Genomic DNA, 21,621 nt, shown 5'->3' on the forward strand with positions numbered 1-21,621 from the left:
ATGGTACTTCCTTATACCAAGGAAGAAAGACTTAGATGAGCAACTTCACAGTTAAAACTGAACAATGAAACTGAACAGGGGAAATTCCCACTGTCTTCCGTTGAATCAACCCACATTTTAAAATGAACAGTTGTTTGTTTAGATTCTGGCTATTTACTACATGCCTATCTATGCATTTTAGAATCTAACTTTCCAGATATAGCTGATTTTTAATCTAGGCTTTGAACTGCTTTGTTTTCATTTATTTTGCATTTACCCAAATCAGTACACTGGGACAAATTCCTACTGGTGAAATCTAACTCATCTACCACAAACTTCTCCTCTCCCCTGACAACACATGACGTGCTGGCTCAGGCAGTCTGCACAATCAGTAGACTTATAAAAATCTGACACTACCATTTTGATAGACATTTCATCATTACAGAGCTGGTGTTTCTTGAAAATCTGAATCATATGTGGTAGTTGGAACTCCTTGTAATATAAAATTGCAAATAATTCTTTTTTTGTCGAACTAAATGTTTCATATTTTAAATATTGTATTATAATATAATAAAACCTTTTCCTAATAAAATGTATTTTATATCTAGAAGTATTCAATGAAACATTTTAGCACAATAGAAATGAATTATTTACAAGATACATTTTTTGTCAAACTCCTGAGAATGCTGTGTTTTTAATAAAATGGCATATTCAGAGAGAATACATTCCAACAGAAAATTAGGGCCACCTTCAGTAACGCAGTTTTAGGTGCCAACTTTATTCTTAGACAAGTTCTCTAAATTAAAGGGTTCACAAGCCTAACAGTAGGTAAATGGCCAGTGAGTATCATTATAAACAGTGGAAAAGGGTGGAAAAGGGTTGTAAATCTGAGCAAGAGAGCAGCAGAACAAGGAAAAAAGAACTGCACATTATCTGTCAGGGAAGCAAATAATTTCTTTCATGATTCACTTTTAACTTTCTTGCTGGCTGCATGTCGTCAGTTTCAGAAAGGCATCTACTGGCAGGATGCTGGCAGGACTCATCTTGTCAATCCATGCAGCAAGAGAACTGAGTCTGGATTGAGGCCCCAGGAATGCAGTGGGTCCCTGCAAGGGCAACCTCATATGCCCAGCACTGATGGCATAGGAATGGCACATGAGGAGAATGTTAGCCAGCAGAGGAAAACCTGGAGAATCAGAACTTGTCTTCCCATTAAGCCAAAAAGTGAAGTAGCTCCAGCCATCACATTGTACTGTCAAGGAGGCAAGTATATACAGCATGCCACAGATAGTCTTGTTCATTAGTTTAGTTGGAAAACATTTGCACTCTGGAAGCACTTATTAGGAGCTTCCAGCCCTTGTCAGGTCAAGAAATAGTGAAAGGACACCCCACTTGCACTCATGCTACATGTATAACTTACTACTAGGGGTTTGGCTGCATTTTGCCTTGCTCTCCACAGAAGAAAAAAAAAATGGAAAATTCCTGTGATGCACCTTCAATGGAAAGTTGAAATGTAGCCTTGATGATAATGAAAACAAAAATTTGTGCAGTCTTCACCATTAAAGTGAGGGGGAAGTTGTCAGACTGCTTGAGAAAGGCAAAATCATTAATGCAGCAAAATCCAGTAATATCCATGGGGGAACTCTGTGAACACAAATAGCACATACAAAGAGACATAGTAAAAGGTGACCTGCCTTAAAAACAACAGTGGCTCACAGAGATGAGGAACTGACTAAGAAGTATTAGCATGGAACTCCTGCAGAACCTCAGATGGGACAACTATGTCAATACCACATATGTCCAAGTAGTGCAGTGTTCACAAGTAAAACATTGGAAGGGTCATGTCCACACACTCTACACAAATGAGTCAGGGAGAGAGTTTTGTGCAAAGACCCCATCTGCTTTGGGCTAACACCTGAAGATGATGCCAGGGAGGGAGCAGTGGGCCCAGAGGCCCCACCACTGAAGACATGGGGAGTGCCTAGAAGAAGACAACTTCTGCTCCCCTGCATTGCACTGTACATAAATCAGCCCTCTTGCATGACAATAACTTCATGGAAAGAAATCCTGGTGGACAGGCTTGACAGGAGCTTCAATGTACCCCAAAAGGCAAACTCAGACCCAGACCTCACAAATTAAATTATACCTTGTATGTGACTCTATTAATAAATTCCATTAAACTCCTGTAGACAGTTGTATTAACCACGTGTGAAGCTACAACCAACCAATCCCAAATGATTAATTTCCGTGATAAATGCATTTTTGATTGTCAAAATAAATAATTGGTCCCAGAAAGAGAGGTGTAGAATGAGTTTCCTTTGAGAGGTAAAACAGTAATATTTGTGATCTTGTTATTTAGGGATAATACCCAAAATCTGGAAAATATGATTACACGCAAGTGAAGATCTTTGATTAAACACAAGGGTAAAAAAATAAAAAATAAAATCAGTGCAAAACGTGAAAAACAGCAGAATGTTTGTACAGGAAGTAGAGGAACCAGGCCCTAATATTCCCTTCAGCATCTGGGTACTGTCATGCTATAGGAAAAAACAAATAATAACACATTTAGCTGCATGGGAAAACTGGAAACCTCAGAGGCTAAGCACATTCAGTTTATACACATTAAAGAGCAGCATACTAGGAAACCTGACTGAAAGACAGTCATAATCATTCATACAGACAATTTTAAATGTGCAGAATAATCAACAAAAAACCTAATTCATCACTGCAGAAAATAAAACTGAAAGAGAGAAAGAGGGAGGAAAAAAAGGGTGGATGTAAACTATCACATCCTGTCCTATTCTGGTTTAGTTCCTACAATTTTGTTCTTATCTCCACAGACTTACAAGTGTTTTTAATTGCAAACTTACTGTAAGTTCAGGTAAAGTCAGTGACACTGCTAACCTCATAAAATTACACAATTGCTTCATATTTTGTGGAATAAAAGCTTGTATTGTCCAATGTGTCCACTGTATCCACCAGACTAAGTATCCACCAAGTAAATACCGAAACACCAGAATCATGACCCAGGAGTATGGATGGTGTTGAAAATTGAGACTGAAGCCATAGAGTCCATGTGTTTGGTCTGTACAACAATGAGATCCTGTAAATGCCCAGAGCTCCAAGGAACAGCTGGTGACACATCAAATTAACAAGACTTTGGTGACATAGTATTGCATGAGGCTGAGCTTCTGAAAAGGTCTATGTACATCTCTGCTGGAAATGCCACCTATCACCACCTAGGACCTCAGAGGCCCTACATCAGAAATTTAGGATAGTGTTATAAAGCCAAGTCATTTATTCCAGCAATTTTAAGTCCCAGTAGATTGAAGCACATGAATCAGCCTTTGCATAAATAGGACAAGCACTATCCACCCTGAAAGTCAGGACAGGTAGGTTGTTTTTCTCTAATTTGCCTCTGAGTGCTGACTTAGGGAAAAATCATGATTTGTGACTTACTTTCACCTGAAAAGAGAGCTGGTGTGAGGACTAAATGCAAACTGTTTAATATTCTGCTATTCTCATTGCAAGCTTGGGAAAAAAAAAAGGAATCTGTATGTATTGAAATGAAGATAAAAGTGCTTTGAAGCAAAGCTGAAAGGTCCTCTGTTCATTGCAAATTTTTAAAAAACATTTTTTATTTCTTGAGGAACCACTGAGACAACTGAGCAGCTTCAAAATGCAGCAGAGTTGTCTAGGTCACATTCCTTCAACCGACATTTGAAGTAACCACATCTGAAAAGTGCTGAGGTTATTGCAGTGTAAATATTTTCTAAAAAGAGTTACCTGTAAATGGGATGCAGTTCCAGTGTGAACTGAATAATGGTGTATGACAGAGGAACAGTGAAACACCTAAGTTGGTTACTGCTAATTTTTAAGCTTACAGACATGGATCCTACCTGTTCAACATTCAACTTCCCAAGCAAGTGTTGGCAAACTGAAAAGAATTCCAAAATGAGGTCATGAGCAACATGAGCTCTGGGAAAAGAATACAGCACACATTTCCCAAGGCTCAGTCTATTTTTTTTAATCCAGGAGATACTAAGGACATGAGTATGACAATAGTATTGCCATGTCGTCCCTCTCAAAATCTATGCAAGCAAGATAACCACAACCTCTGAATCTGTGCAACTTTTCATTTTGGAAAGCCAGGAATACCTAGCAAAACACATCATGTGCTGACCTGCATTTAACTACTCACAAAGCTTCATTTAACTACTTACAAACAGAAACTTTTGGTAAGTGCTTATAAAACAGGTGACTCAGAAGAAAATACCTCTTCAGCTAAACTGACATTCCTAAACTAATTCACATGCCTGCAGCACATTTTACACAGGTTCCCTGCACTTCACCATCACCTTTTCCCTCTTCCTTGCACCTTACTCTTCAAGACACAGTTTGTATCTTAACTGCTGGCAGACAAAGATGAACTTTATTGCCATTCTCTTTTACCTGCTTCTCAAGAAAATCTCAACTGCTACCAGAGAGCTGCTGCTGACACTTGTTCAGTCTGACTGCAGAAGACTTTAAGACAGAGAGGGTTCCTCTCCTGAGTGGACAGCACACTGCTGACTCAATTCACTAAACACCTGTAATGACACATGGCATAAAACATAGCAATGATGCAAGGATGCATGCAGAGCTGCATGGCTTGATGGTACAGAACAAGTTTTTGAAATTAAGAGTTATTTCCCAACACGGCTGCTCAAACCTGCCTCCAGCAAGCTCCACTCCCCGCTGCCTCTCCTATGATCAAACAAGGTGTGAGCTCTGCCCAGGTGTTATGGGGTGTTCCAAAAACCCCCTTCCCCACCTCTCCATCAGCAGAGGTTTGAATGAGTGAAGACAAAGGCACGAAGTCGCCTTCCCCTGCCCTGGGGACAGGTAATAGGTGCCCACTGTCCCTGCTGGGCAGAGGTTCCTCACAGGTATTTACCGGTGGGGGGAAGTCCCTTGGGATTTGGAAACATGATTAGCAGGGCACTTAACATATTGGCCTGGACAATTGTCTAGGAATATCTTAAATAGAGTGAGCACAGAGCAGTCAGAGGGCTTTCATTTTTCACTGCCCTCACTCGTTTCTGGGGGCCGGCTCATTTTGGCTCTGCCGTTCGGGAGCTCGTTTTGGACTCCACTCGCTCTGCTCTGGATCCGAGGTGAAACTGGGGAAATCGGCACCTGACCGAGCTTCTCCCGGCTCCTGCCTGCCCGGGAGCGATCCTGCCTGCCGTGAAACCGCAGTTTTCCCTGGCACTGTTCAAACAGTGCTAACTGCACGAGTTTTCCCTCGTAGCAGCTGTGTCTACGGACACTTTGATTTCTGGCGGGTCCCCTTTTTTGGATTTGAGCCACGTTACCCACAAATTGGATTACAAAACCTTCAGTTTCTGAAGCCTGCTTTGAGGAGAGAGACGTAGGGGCCGTCTTCAAATTCCTGCTCCAGTCTCATGAGTAAAAATTGGCATTCTCATACTTTCCCTAGCAGTTCCTGGCTGGCCTCCGATTTATAAGTGGGGTAGAGCTATTTGTGGCTTAGCCTTTTCCATTCTCTGAATCCTCCAAATTGTACTAAATTGCCCACAAGCATCCTGGTAGAATTCGCAATTGAATAGAACCTGTAAATAAGTTTTAATCAGTTTTGTACATAATTGGGGGTGGGGGTTTCAGCAAAAATAAAGATAACTATATTTTTGTAATTCCCACCTTGTCAATTTAACCCAAACTAAAGGCCAGGTAAGAGAATGTTTTGTTTGTGAAACTTGTAATTAGATGGGGGTGAGGGGGAAATTTTAAAAGCTTCTCTGCCCGAAGGAAACTTTTTCAGAGTGATTTACAGCGGATTCATGAATAGTAGAAGATAGCTGAAGATCTGTGACTTTGTTCCAGGGCAGAGGAAGTTCTTCTAGAGGGATGGGCAGGCTCTCAGGAAAGAAGGAGCATGGAAAAAGCCTCTTTTAGAGGAGAAATGATCGTGCTTGAAAGGTAGCTCAGAGCCAACACCTCCACGATTTTCACACATTTCCATAATTAAAAGCTAGAGTGACTTTGAGGACAGATTCTGAAAAATAGGTTTTAAATAGGTTGAATTACGTTGAGAAGCACTAGTTTGCTTCTTCTGGGGGAACATGTTGTTTCTAGGGGAAAATGCAGCAGAAATGTGTTTATTGGTGCCAAAGAGCAGTGCCGAACAGGAGCTGGAAACATTGCTGCTGTCAGAAGTGTCTATATTTTAAAAAGAACCCAGAACTCAATATGCAGTTACTACAGGAGCCTTTCTGAAACTCTGTCCCAGTGCAGGTAGAAAAACAAAGATGGAGTTTCTCAAGCTATGTCCAGACCACCTAACCTGTAAATATGACACCTATAGGTAGAAGTTAGGTGTCTACATATCCAGTGTCACTGGGATTGGCTATTCTTGGATGCTATTTCTTAAGAATCCTGAGAATTAGTAATTCCATCACTTAAAGCAGCAGTATTTTCAAGCTACCTATACAAAGTATTTCAGTATAAGCATTAAGTACAAACACGCATAACAAGCTGGAAGCCAACTTCACACCAAAAAGCTTTCCCATAACTGAAGGATATGCAGTGAGACAAACTTCAACCAATCTTTGGAGACATCCAGTCTGTAAGATGTGTTCTCACCCAACCCATCTGGAATATATTGAACTCAGCATAGGGCTAACTAGTTAAGGTAGCTCTCCTCTAAAACATTGAGGAAAGAGGCAGTGTAAGGTGACAAGTGCCAGTTTAAATGACTGGAAAGCACTGAAACTGGCATAAGTGATACGTGGTGCCACTTTCAGCTCTGGTTCCCTTGAGTGCAGGGTGAGAGATAAGAAGAGACACAGAGGAAAGCACTGTATTGACGGTAGGATATAACAAAGTGGCAGAGTGAACCTTGCAGTGAGTCTTTCAGAAACCATACTGAAAGCTGTTCCCTAGTAAATGGCTTAGTAACTATTATTGTTATTGTAATATTGCTGGAGTGAAATTAAGGATTAGATCTGAGCATTTTCTAAAATTTCTCACCCTTCTGATTTCAGATGCACTACTCAACTCCACAGCACAGAACATTCTGAATGGCAATGTCACAATTTGCTGCAACATCACAAGCAAAGCTTGTAAATAATTTAGGAAAATATTCACTTGGCTGGGGAATACCATTTAGCCCCTCTTTGCAAGGCATAAAGGAGCTTTCCAGAGTACATAGGAGTTTAGCTCCTTCTCTCTGAATAATTAATCCTCTCCCACAGCACACATATACACACATCACCTTCCAAATTAACATTCTTACCTTATCCTTATTTTCAGAGTCAGAATCCTCAAGTTTGGTCCGAATGACAAAGGGAGTAGATAATCTCAGGAGAACTCGTTCAAATGTGGCACTGATTTTAGGAGAAACTATGTCGAAGCAGTCTTGGAATTTCAGAGTTTTGTGAGTGTCACATCTGAGCTGCTTCCTAAGACCTTCTCCAAGCTGGAGAACTAGCATGTTTGGATCAAACATCAGATGAAAGGGGAAAGCTCTGCAAAAAGTGTTGATGCTAATCCTCAGGTCTAATGGAGACTGGGAAGTTCCTGGTGGAAGTGCTTTTGTGATATTTGCATTTTCATGCTCTTTGATAAGGAAAGTCAGACAACTGCTGTTACCTGGGTTCCTCCCCTCTGAACACAGTTTATCATTAGTGACCTGTTCTACTTCCACTTCCAAGTGGTAAATCTTCTTTGCTGCTGCCTTTATCATTCCCACCATTGCAAATCCCACAATCTGATGTGGGTTAAAGTAATGAAGCATGAGATTGCCTTCAGGGAGCTCTTTGCATAGGAAAGAAGGGGATTCCAGGGTGGCCTGTCTTCCAAATGAAGTTCTAATGTGCTCCAGCAAAGCATCGAAGCCATTGAAGAAGTCTTGAAGAGTCCCACCTACAGCTCGAAGAACTCTTTCATTCTCATCAAAGCAGATACTGAAGAATTCCTCCCCAAACTTTTCTTGCATTTCCTCAAGCTTCAAACCTATAGGAGGAGATACTGATATCAACAACATAGTATTTCTACTGTATCACATTTTCCCTTTGTCCTCTACTTGCCAGATATTTTTCCAAGTTAAGTGAGAGTGGGTTTTTTTACTGGATACTTACCCACAAGACTTCTGTTTTTTCTCGTAGTTAGGAATAAATCTAGGAGCCATTTTTGCCTGTAATTTTAAGTCCTCATGCTTGCAGCTCACTGTCCCAGACAGCTACTTGTGGGATTTACACTTGCTTGTTCCTTTTTCCCTGCTGGAAGCCAGAAGACTTTATAATTTCCCTGAGTTCTGCCTGTCACATGCAGCCCACTGTGTGAACACACCCAGCCATGGGTGCACTCCTTCCATTGGTGACCTAACCATAAACAAGGCTTCTGCTTTTATAGCTCCTCTGTTCACTGCCTCTTTGATGGATCCAGTTTTTACTTGCTTGAAAATAAGCTACTGGAAATCAAATCAGGCTTTTGGCTTTCAGTAAGCAGTCAGATGACACTTTAGTAGCTGGACAAGACAGGTCATGAGCTTTAGGGTTTGGACAAAGTATTTTTCTCATTATAGCTATTGGGCACTGGCAGGAGATACATAGGAATAATTTCTTATTTTTTATTGCCTGCAAAAGAGAGAAAAGGCTTTCAGTTTTAGGTTTCTACACTCACCCATCTTCAAAAAATCTCCTGCCTTTTAGAGCAACATAAAGTGATAGTATATGGGACAGCTCTGTGATTTCTCACATCACTTCAAATCTCCATTACAGAAATTCAAAAGGTTTTGATTTACAGAGGTGGTTAACCTTGGTATCACTGAAGGGATGAAAAAATGTCAGTGATAGAAGCCCCTGGATACAAATGTCTATCAAATCTTACTCCAGTTTTTTATTTACCAATTTTAATGGTAACATAGAAAAAGTAATTATGAGATGGTTTTTAAACATTTTTCTCTGTCTTATTTTAGGGGAAACTCACTCTATTAATTTTCATCTGTATCTGATCCCCATAATATAGATCTACAAAATTAATTGGATATTGTTTGTATTTTTCTAAGAGGTAAGGGAACAAAAAGGAAATATGAATCAGCTGTAGGTGAATTACAAACAGCCAGCAAGTTCTCAAATTAAGATAACACAGGAATTAACAAAATAGCTCCTTCAGTGTATTGAAAGAAAATCAAATCACATTTCAGTCAACTAGTCAAATCCCTTTAAATTTATCTTGAATTCTAACAGAAATAAAGGGCAGTTATTCATTTCTGAAGGGCACAACAGTCTTTCATTTTAATATGTATTCAACATGCTTTACAACATTGATAAGATCCCAGTGGATCACTGAACTTCTCATTGTTTGTTTAGATCGTGTATAGGCTTTTAAATTTAGGAGAACTGTGTGACTGGTGCCTTTCATGCCCAAGAGTTACAATAATAATAATGACCAGAAGAAGTCTTGCATCTGTTGTTTTCAGACCTTTGATCCTCTCAAAACAGCATCTGAACTGCCTGTGCACACAGGCATAGTTCTAACGATCTCTATTCACAAGGGACTTGAGCATTCCACAGCTTTACAAACTATCTGCAATGACAGATTTGTTTGAACCTTCATCAAGATTAACAGCAGATGAAAATGCGTAAAATTACATATATAAACAGGACAACATGACCAAACATATTTTATAAAAGAAGTAATAGTAACAATTTGGGAAAGTTCATTCAAATGCCATTACTCATAATCAAATTTGGTCACTAAACTAGGTTATTATAAAAATATTCCCAGGATCTTTTATGACCACAGATGGTCAGATCTACGGCTAAGCCAAAAGAAAGTACCTCTGGTACACAATGCCCCCTACTATCCTGACTCAGAAGACAGTGTGCCAATTCCTGACTCATTACTACTACATCTGTATAACATAGTATTGTAATATTGTCCATTAACCCAAAAATAATTAAATTCTCATCCACACCAATAACATTGTCATAACCGGACATTAATAGTAAGGAGCTAAGAAATTACCACATTCATGTGTATACACAAGCACAAATGCATACTTTTAAACCTCATTTTAAACCTCGAGCTAAGAAATTACCAGATTCATATGCATACACAAACACAAATGCATACTTTTAAACCTCATTGTCCTGTAGAATGAACTGTGAGTAGACTTAGAATCATGTAAAAGTGCACAGTCCGGGCACGGGCACTCAAAGCTGTAACACTGCAGATTCCCTGAAAGGATACTATCAAAACCCCCTGTGCTACTCATACACAGGACCAAGCACTGTTACACATCTATTTAACACCCCACACAGCTGCCCAAAACGTTGGCGTAGGTGAGCTGTCTTTAAAGTATGTAATAAAATTACAGTAAAAGTCAGCTGCCCTGGCACCACTAATTGAAAATAGGGCATGGAGAAGGGTTGGAAGGGACCAGAAGGATCATCCAGTTCCAACCCCCCTGCCATGGGCAGGGACACCTCACACTACATCAGGCTGGCCAGAGCCTCATCCAGCCTGGCTGCAAACACCTCCAGGGATGGGGCCTCAACCACCTCCCTGGACAACCCATTCCAGGCTCTCACCACTCTCATGGGGAAGAATCTCTTCCTCACTTCCAGCCTGAATCTCCCCACTTCCAGCTTGATTCCATTCCCCCTAGTCCTATCACTACCTGATAGCCTAAAAAGTCCCTCCCCAGCTTTCTTGTAGGCCCCCTTCAGATATTGAAAGGCCACAAGAAGGTCACCTTGGAGCCTTCTCTTCTCCAGACTGGACAGCCCCAACTCTTTCAGTCTGTCCTCATAGGAGAACTGACCACTTGTGTACTTTATACATATATAAGTCATATGTAAGTATGAAATGGGAGTCATATCTTGGTACCCAGCCTAAGGTTTTGCTGATTGCCTTAGCTTGGTCTTGTCATCTGCCCTGCAGGACTGGCTGTTCAATCTGGATGCAATTTACTGACTCCAAGTGATATGAATTATAGTATCAGGTCAATGACCTGGCTCAAAGACATGCCACTACTTTAAAAAGTATTTCCCCTTGCATTGAGTTACACACAGTCCCAGTAGAGAATTAGAAGACAAAAATGTGTATGGCTAAGCTTGATCAAATTGCTGGTCTGTCTTTGCTGGCAATTTACTCTCTCTAATAATAGATACAAGGAGACATTGAGAAAATTAAACTAAGTCAAACAACCTTTTAAAACAAACAAATATAAAATACCTATCAGGAAAGCTTCTTCCTAAGCCTTACCAGTAAGAGGCAAATTTTTGCTTGAAGCATGATGGTTTTTAAATCTAAAATCTTTATTTTAATTCCTATAATACAAAGACATGCAAACTGTTTTTCTACTGTATTCCTACAAAGCTCCTGGCTTTCGAAGCACAGACTTGCCTAACATTATTTGGATACATATGCCATCATATAACGTTTTAATTTACTGCCATATAAAGGATACCTATCTTTTTACTGTCTTCTGTGAAGATTTTCCCTCCCCCTTTCTGTATGCATATATCTGGTTAGCTTTCAACAGACAATAGAAATGACCATCATCATCACAATGAAGGGATATGTCAGACTGCGTCATATCAGCTGCTCTGAAATCGTCCCAGGAGCATTTGGTATCAGACTTTGGAGAAAAACTGTAAAGTATGATGGGAAAATGTGGTTTTGAGGAAGCTCCTGCCTAATGCTACAGTAAGCATTTGGCTTATTAGCTGAAATAAATGGAAGTACCAAACCAGGAGATAGTTTTACTACATATAAAAAAACCTGCATATAAAAAAAAAAATTAAATCTCAGAACTCATTGTTTCTATAATGCATACTTTACTACATTTGAAGAATTCTACAGGCTAAATATCAGCTTTTAAAATTACATTCAGTATGATTTCCAATTCTGATGTATTCAGCATTTCCTTTGCTTTTTCTTTTAGTTTGAGAAAACAAATACAATCTTCAGAACAATCTTCTTTATAATCTTCAGGTTATACATCTGCATAAACAGTCTCATCTTTTCAAACTGGTCTCACATTAAATTCTTTCTCTGCATCTTCATTTTGATTTTGCAATGAAATAATTCAAACTGGAGATGCCACTGAATATGTGGGCCAACTGTTCATCAAAATTCCTTTATGAAAAACTGGCATTTCCATTCTTTCACTATGAACTTCTAATCAAGTTTCATTCAGCAGAATGAAAAAATGTAGTATATGAGATCTGCATATGTGCCCAGCACTTACAAATGCAGAGGCCACTGCACTCTCATATTGCCTCTTGTGTGACACCAACAAACACAGAGCTTCCTAATGGGCATTAGCTTGCAATTGGTAAGTAGGAAAAAAGTTTTTTTTAACTTCATCAAAGACTTCATTAAATGGTAGTGATACAAAATAAAACAGAATTCATCCCAATGCTCTCTGCTGTTGTCCAAGCAAAGTAATTTGTTAATTTGAGCTTCTGCTATTTACCAACCTTCTACTAATACTGAATGAAATCCTTAAAAGTCATCAGCTTCAATTTGCTTTCCTTTTGGAAAGTGATCTACTATGCTCCTACCACTTAATCCACAAGGATAAATCACAAGTCCTGACTCCAAAAGGTTTTTTTCCTTAGTAGTTTCTTTTGATTGTTTTTTCTAATAATGGCAGTTTTATTCTAGCCCATACTGGAGAGAAATTAAATACGCACATTGAAGAAAACTGAGGCAAAGCAACCATGGAATAAAAATATTGCAATGGGCCACCACTGCAACGTACTTTTAGGATCTATAGCAAAAGTATTATATCAGGTCTATTATTACCCTTTGAAAGTATGTCTTTGATCAAAGCTATTTACAGAAGAGATCCTATCTGGATCCTGATCCAGATCCAAAATTACCAACCTCAAAGTACAAATTAAGTATTTCACTGAACTCAAGCAGAAATAGATGACTTTGTCCTATAATAACATGCGAGTAAAAGATCTTTATTAATTTTCTTTTCAGCAGTTCTTGTAAACTGCAAACTCACCACAAAACACCAAGGAACTAATACAGTATTTCTAAGTATTTTGTACACTGCTAAGTGGAGAATTTAGATAGGAATCTGTTCCCATAGAGAAAATCACAAATCATAGGCTCTTCAGAAATTAATATAATATGAATTATGTGATTAAAAACATCAAAGTCATCCATTAACTTGCAGGGCATACAGAAGCAGTTTAGAAGTCACCCAGTTCTTCCTTGTAGCAAATCATGAAGACAATGGTTGCAGAGTGGCCAGCATCTGATTCGCTTGGCTCAGAAAAATATCTTTTTTTTTCTGGGATACCCATTAAGAATCCATATAAATGTCAAACATTACAGGAATGAGACAATTCAATATGCAATTCCAGAACTCATACTGTGGACAGAATCAGAATTTCCCACCTTCAATTACAGAAAGTGTCTCTTAAATGGTGTTGGGATCATCAGATTTTTGGCATGAATAACATCTTTTCCTTAAACAGCCTTTTGGAAAGAAAGCCAGGTGGCAGTTCAGAATTCCAAAGTATAATTTAAGATGGTGAGAAAATAACATTTATTCTCTCAGGAAAAAAGGTTTTGATGTGTACGGACCAATGCTGGTCCGTACACATCATAAAGCATTTGCCTTGCCTTGTACCTAATACCAGTATCTATTGTATAAAGGGCTTTGATCTTACTTCATTATGATGGTGATTTTATATTATCCTGGGAATTCAGATAGTGTTTTTATATTACCCTTTTTAGCATTTTAAGTGATTATAATAAAATCATTTTATGCATTTGCATACAGTTTTGAGAGAACTGTAAAATCTGTACTACACTTACAGCAGCATAGAGCACTTGCATCTCTTCCAAAATTTCACAAAACATGGTTTAAAATAATTTCTCACTCTTGTTCACCCATAATATTTGCTTTATCTGGTTTTAATTAGATGTTTTCTTTTCTTGTTAAAATGAGGGTCTTGTCTGACAAACGATGCTGAGAAATAGCATTGTAATTACTGCTTCTTGGTGAAGACCTGATCACCTGTGCTCAGCATACATGTAAAACATAGTGCTTTAATACTACTGACACTGGAAGCTCAACTGACATATAAGAACAGGCAATGTTTTTGGGTTTTTTTCCCACATACAGTGCCTTCAGTAGCAGCTGAATTTGCAGGCAAAGCCAAGCTATCTAAAGCAAGACTACCATCATTTTATGTCCACATTGTATCCTGGAAAACTCACTTCTTAGATTTGCACAGTTTCTTAAATGAAAACTGCAATCTTGAGATTGGTGATTCCTAGAAATAAGGCAGATCTGGTTTGTTTCATGTTAACCCTAGATACCAAACAGCAGTGAGAATGCAGATGAGGCATGAGGCAGATGAGGTTGCTAAACCCCTCTCTATTATATTCCAAAAGTCCTGGCAGTCTGGGGAAGTGCCCACTGACTGGACAAGGGGAAACATTACTCCCATTTTCAAAAAGGGTAAGAAGGAAGAACCAGGGAATTACAGGTCAGTCAGTCTCACCTCTGTGCCTGGTAAGATCATGGAGCAGATTCTCCTGGAGGCACTACTGAGACAGAATAGTGAAGAGATGATTTGGTACAGTCAGCATTGGTTTACCAAGGGCAAATCCTGCCTGACAAACCTGGTGGCCTTCTATGAACAGGTCACAACATTAATAGATGAGGGGAGAGCAACTGATGTCATTTACCTGGACCTGAGCAAAGCCTTCGACACTGTCCTGCACCATATCCTGGTCTCCAAACTGGTGACACATGGGTTTGATGGGTGGACCACAAGATGGATAAAGAACTGGCTTGATGGCTGCACCCAAAGAGTGGCTGTCAATGGCTCCATGTCCCAGTGGAGGCCAGTGACAAGCAGAGTCCCTCAGGGATCAGTCCTGGGACCAGTCTTGTTCAATATCTTTGTCGGTGACAGGGACAGTGGCATTGAGTGCACCCTCAGCAAGTTTGCTGATGACACCAAGCTGTGTGGTGCAGCAGACATGCTGGAGGGAAGGGATGCCATCCAGAGGGACCTGGACAGGCTGGAGAGGTGGGCACAAGCCAACTTCATGAGGTTCAAGTGCAGAGTCCTGCATCTGGGTCGAGGCAATCCTAAGCACAAATCCAGGCTGGGCAGTGACTGGGTGGAAAGCAGCCCTGAGGAGAGGGACTTGGGGATGTTGGTGGACAAGAAGCTCAACATGAGCTGTCAATGTGCACTTGCAGCCCAGAAAGCCAACCAGATTCTGGGCTGCAACAAGAGAAGTGTGGCCAGCAGGTCAAGGGAGGTGATTCTCCCCCACACAAGATACCCCACAGCACCTACAACAATGGCAAACACCCACATTTAGTCAATGAATCATGGACAGAATACCTCCTACTTTATAAATAGAGTTCTACAAGATGTTATTATACTCACTATCTACTGGTAGTTCATCTGCTTTCTAACAATAGTTGTGACTTGAGAAGGATGGGACATCTAAGACCATTTGGCATAAACATTTGTCCTTTTCTAATTTAGATGTGTTCATCTCAGCTTTGACACCACATGAATTATGTGATGTTTGCTTATATTACTTTTGTGTTGGCGCTGTACTGTATGTGACATCTACTAAGTAACAGGAGTCTTGTGTGTGTAGCTTAGACCCCCCTGGATGGAGTTCCAAGTATTACTAGAATCCATTAGTTGTCACCAGTCCTCTGGGCCATCTAACATTTCCTTTTATGCCATTTGTAAACCAACAACTTTAATTATAAATCAGACTCTGTATCCTAAATTAATTGCATCCTAATGGCTGTGTGCAGTTCTTAGCTCAAAGGAAAAGGAAAGTGATAATAATTCATGTCCTTTGATCTGTATGCATTTACAGTTCTGAGACACCTGCCAAGCAGTCTGCACTAAACCACTGCCCATCTTTTCCAGCTACATCACCTGGTCTAATCTCATAGTAGGCTAAAATCTGTCCCTGCACCTCCTTTTCAACCCATTTGCTGCCTCTTCAAATGTAGTATTTCTTAGCAGCAATGAGATGTTATGCAATAGTTTTCAGAAAGATCCTAAATTTATGCCTTTTCTAACTACAGAATATGGGTAAGAGCTGAGATTTTCTTAGTTTCAGAAAGGAAATGCAAATCTTCAACTTTGACAAACATACAGAGAACAAATGACTTCTATAGAATTATGGCCCCTGCACTAAATGAAGGAACAACCCTGCAAGATTGTCTTCAGGCATGGAGTGATTTGCTCTATATAAAGCAGCCTGCAGCACATATCTTCTTCAGTGGTGACAAGCAAACATCACCCAGAGCAAAAGCTATCTAAACCCCCACACCAATAATGGATTCCACCTCCTCCCCAGTCTCTTGGAGAGACTGAATCCAGAAACATGATTTATCTCCTTGACAGGACAGGGCTCTGGGCTGGGATTCCACATTAACATATCGCCAGTGAATCTGGGAATCCTTGCCACTATGTAGTATCATCCTCCAAATGGAAGATGTCCAGAAAGATACTAACGTAGAAATTATAGAGAAACAAAGTCCTCATACCATTCTCAGAAGCAAAATCAAGAGGATGAGTATTATTATTAACATTAAGAATGTCTAACAGAAAAAAATTATTTCAATACACTTGAGTCTGCATATAGAGCTCATTTAGCAGCCATTGGCTTATGCTGTGCAATTACTATAGTAAGATTTTAGGAAAATATTTGTAACAGATGAAAAATAATTGTTGTATTAATTAATTTCTTGATTAAAAAATAAAACAGATGAGAATTATTTCCTTTATCTCACAATATCACAGTGTATCAGAGGTTGGAAGGGACCTCAAGAGATTGTCAGGTCCATCCCCCCTGCCAGAGCAGGATCACTTAGGGTAGTGGAACACAGGAACGTATCCAGGTGGGTTTTGAAAGTCTCCAGAGAAGGAGACTCCACAACCTCCCTGGGCAGCCTCTTCCAGTGCTCTGTCACCCTCACAGTAAAGAAGTTTCTCCTCATGTCGAGGCGAAATCTTCTATGTTCAAATTTGAGCCCATTGTTCCTTCTCTTATCACTGTGAACCACAAAAAAGAGCCTGGCCCCCTCCACTTGACACCCACCCCTCACATATTTATAGACATTGGTGAGATCCCCTCTTAGTCTTCTGTTCTCCAGACTAAATAGCCCCAGGGATCTCAGTCTCTCTTCAAGCAATGGAAAGTCATATAGGTACAATTATTTGTCCAGGCATCCTTGCTGAAACAATCACCTGATACAACTGCATTTGTAATTTCACACTGTGCAACCATTGCGTTGCAAGGATAATTTATGCAGTATAGATAGCACAGTGCTGCAGTACGTACAGTTTAAATGTTGTAGACTAATACACCAATGGACTTTCAAAGAGAAGGTTTCTTCCACGTCAGTAAAGACTGGGCATAAACAACTACTTCTGCTTTGGAAATTTTGCACAATGGATTTTTTTAATGTGTTTCTGAATTTAGGTTACTCTTCTTTTTTAATATCAAAGTTATGACAGGTTACAGAGATCCTCATCAAGATGCAAAGAGGCTCCAAAGGAAAAACTGGAGTCATTTAAAGGAAAACAGGTAACTCCCTTCATGAAACTCTGCTGTCTCTCCTTTTTTTTTTTTTTTTTTTTTGAGTATGTGTGTGAAGGATTGAAATAAGAGTGAAAAATGGTTCATGTCCACAAAGATGATGTTAATTGTGTGCAGTATGAAAAGAGTGTTTGGAGGAGGCGAGGTGAAGACTGTACAATTTTTACCTCGTTTATGCATTTGGGATGTGAGAAACATCATGAGATACATTAGAAGTACACAGTGGGGTTGAAAAATGAAAACTGGGCATTTCTCTATTGCTGCATAAAGCTCAGCAGCACAGAATTGCTTGGAATATCTACCCAAAAAATAAACAGGAGGCAGGTCATGAAGGCTTTATGTCCCAAAATAAATTCCTTAGTGTAGGCATTACAGTCTTACAGAAAAAGTTTTCATTCTTATTTTCTTGTTGACAAACTTAATTTGCAACTGCCTGCATGTCTTCTGCTTTATTCTGACTAGCTACAGTTAAGTCAGAATGCACACTCTAATCTTACTTAAAATCAATTTATTTTAAATTATGGGGACAAAAGCAGTCCCAAATAAGATTTGGTTGTCATTGCTAAAATGCTGAATGTACGCATGGTATGAAAATGCCTTTGCTTTGATAAGGTTAAAATCTGAATAGCACTGACATGTGGTTTAAAGGATTAAAAAAAAAAAACACCCTGTTATCTCCATTATACAGATGGGAAATTGAGGCAAATGAAGAATAAAAACTTGCCCAAAGTCAAATTAGAAATCTCTTCAGATACAATCTTTCTCTCTAACATACCTCAGTATAAATTTATAGTCACCTAATAAAGAATTGCATAGTCATCCACATAATATACTCCACCATAGGAATCTTTTTCTTATCATTATTTCTAAAATAAGTTCAAACTAATACCACCAGTCTGCACTGAACACAGCTTATCTAGCCAGTTAAATGCATTATCTGTCAAAAGGATAGAACAAGCACTTACTCTCTGAAATACTTCTGGCTTGAACTTTGTAAAAGCTCTCCTTAGAAGCTAGTATTTCTCTGATCTCTTTCCCAACTTCCAATAGATTGTTACTTGGTGTTCCTTTAGATGATAGGATTAGCGAAGTGATCATCCTGTACTTGGCACTGGTGAGGCCACACCTTGAGTATTCCATTCCTGTTCTGGCCATCACAACAGGAAAGATATTGAGGTGTTTGAGGGTGCCCAAAGAAGAGCAGCAAAGCTAGTGAAGGGTCTGGAGAACAAGTCTTATGAGGTGCTTGTTCTGGAGAGAAGGAAGCTGAGGAGAGAGCTCGCTCTCTACAACTACCTAAAAGGAGGATGTAGTGAGGTGCATGTTGGTCTCTTCTCCCCTAGTAACAAGTGATAGGACAAGAAGAAAGCATCTCAAGTTGCATCATGGAAAGTTTAAGTCAGAACATTTCTTCACCAAAAGGGTTGTCAAGCATTGGAACAGGCTGCCAAGGAAGTGGTTGAGTCACCATCCCTGGTGATATTTAAAAGACATGCAGATATAGCACTCAAGACCATGGTTTAGTGGTGGACTTGGCAGTGCTAGGTTAACAGTTGAACCTGATCTTAAAAGTTCTTTCCAACCTAAATGATTCTATGATTCTGTATAAAAAATAACACTGCAAAAGTGTACATGCACAAATTAAAGTAGTGTCCATCATACAACTGCCTGGACTATTTCAGAATTCCAGCCTCAGAAGCTCCCAGCACAAAGGAAAGCTGTGATCTGGTATCAGGCACAGTTTACAGCATGTGAGAATGATGGACACGGTTCCCTTAGTTACAGTGGATTAAAGCAGGATTTGTTCTATTGATGTCTAGATTTGCTGCAGGAGCAACTCAGCAAGGAGACAAGAAGAATCAGGTCCCCCCTGAAAGTGTAACAATTTATTGATGTCTTGACAGGAGGGAAACTTCCGTATTCGTACATGATAAATCACATGCATCAAGATGAACGTACAGCTTGCAGTCAGCACTTTCCTGCGAGTAGTGTAAGCACAAAGACCACAGTGTAAAGCACCTGCTCACAGTCTTCCAAGCTTACTGATGACCTCAGTGTTTGCTGTCTTCTGATGAACAAGAAATGCCAAATGATTATTTCAGAAGCAGTTAGAGGGTCAGGAGAAGTGAATTATGTTGGCATTATCTAAGGTAAGAGAGAAGGAAGTTGCTTCCAAACACCTTTAAGAAAGTACTTTCTTCCAGCCCTAGAAAGCAAATCCCTGTTATCACTCATACAAATAAACTGAGAACCAGATTTGGTTCAACAGTTCCTCTAGCCTCCATCACAGGCAGATCCATTCTTGTCTCCTGTCTCAGCAATGTCAACTGCTCTAGATACACAACCCAGCAGTTACATCCTTCTTGCACAGAAGTGGCTATTCAGCCAGAAAAATAACTATGTATGTGAGAATTAATTACACAGCCTCCACTAATTATTTACCTGTTGTGATAGGAGCTACAGTTAAAAATGAAGAAGCTGGTTTTACTGTTCTTTCCCTTATGTTCTTGTCCCAGATAAACAGAAGGAAAGAAGTAAAGCTCTTAAATTAACTGTGGATCGCTCATATTGATTTTTTTTTTTTTTGCTGTGAACTCATTCTTTCAAAGGTGAGCTTTGAAAACTTATTTTCTCTGCAAACTTATTTTCAACAAAGTCCACTTTAATAATTTCCCAAGACAGAAATGTCTAGACATTATCCCTATCCTGTGGTCCTAACAGTCTGATCCACCCTTGACACACTTGCACTGTGAGGATACCACTGAAGAAATGGCCTGCACATTACTCAGCCATGCTAAGGGACTGAACTAACATTGATTTAAAAGCACTCCAAAGATGAAGAAGTATTCATAATTATTTCTTAAAACACTTATTTTGTGTCATAAGTGAAGTACTGAATTTCTAATTTTTTTTTTTTTTTAGAATATTAATATGCACACCATAACATGAAAAGTCTTTGGTTTTAAGTCCTGCCTCATCACTCACTGCATTTTTTCCTTGGAGTTATTTGAAAATCCAAACAAAACAAAGTAACTAACACTGAACATATTTATTTTTCCTAAATTCTCTCTCTGAAAAAACATGCAAAACACCAAGTATCATCTCTTCCCAGTAACAGTTAAAGGCATCCTAAAAATGCCCAATGTCTTGCAGAACAAAGTATGTGACACTGAAAAAAACAAAATCATTTTTAATGTCAGTGAAACAGTCCCCTCTCAACTAGAATGTGTTAGCTGTTTCACTAAGCATACTAAGTCAATTTAACAGTTTGAGATAGAAAAGACAGACATGTAATGTATATACCTCCAAAAGGATTTTAGGTCATCAGGATACAGTGGTCCAGATTACAATGTGGGCAGAATATCACCTTACCATATTCCCCTGATATGGAAGGTAAATCACATCATACAAGGTCAGACTTCACTGATGTGCCTCCTGTTGAAGAATATCTAACTGTGTAATCCCATTAAAATGTCACAGGTTTATACTGTGTATTACCAGTTGAAAGAAAATTATGAGAAAAAAAGGCTTAGTACTCAACTAGCAAAAGTGTCATCATGGTATCAACAGATGCTTCATGTTAGCTGGTCAAGAATCAGAGATTTTTTCAGGAGACCTCATGATTTGTCTTGTCATTCAAGCCATGTTGCTCATGGCTTAACCCAGTTGTGGTTAGAAGCCTCCAAGGGCAGACTGCACACATGTTGCCTCTCTGGACAGCCTGTGCCTCTAACAGTCCTTACAGAGAAAAATACTCACCATGAACATCTGCAGTTTCAACTTAAGATGCTGCCTCATGCCCTCCCTGTGCTTCACCACTGTGAAGAGCCCAGTTCCCACTGCTTGAGGGCCTTTCTACAGACACAGGGAGCTGCTGTTAGCTCTAAAGTCATCTTTTCTCCAAGCTGGACAAGTCCAGCTCTCTCAGCCTCTCATCACAGGTCAGGTGTGCCAGCCCCCACCATCTCAGTGGCTTCAGCTGAACTCCCTCTGGTTTATCAACTTCTCTAT

At 39.6% G+C, this 21,621-nt stretch overlaps 1 protein-coding gene across 2 annotated transcripts in view; it reads right to left on the reverse strand.

The window, feature by feature from the left end:
* Nucleotides 1-21,621, reverse strand: part of GUCY1A2 (guanylate cyclase 1 soluble subunit alpha 2) — a 157,510-nt gene that overhangs the window by 116,672 nt on the left and 19,217 nt on the right. For both annotated transcript variants that reach the window (XM_054385249.1, XM_054385242.1), the window contains exon 4: nucleotides 7,277-7,995. In XM_054385249.1, the coding sequence (XP_054241224.1) occupies nucleotides 7,277-7,995 (719 nt within the window). The remainder of the gene's footprint in view (nucleotides 1-7,276; nucleotides 7,996-21,621) is intronic.

The sequence above is a fragment of the Indicator indicator genome, chromosome 1 (assembly GCF_027791375.1).
Source record: "Indicator indicator isolate 239-I01 chromosome 1, UM_Iind_1.1, whole genome shotgun sequence".
Classification (NCBI taxonomy): domain Eukaryota; kingdom Metazoa; phylum Chordata; class Aves; order Piciformes; family Indicatoridae; genus Indicator; species Indicator indicator.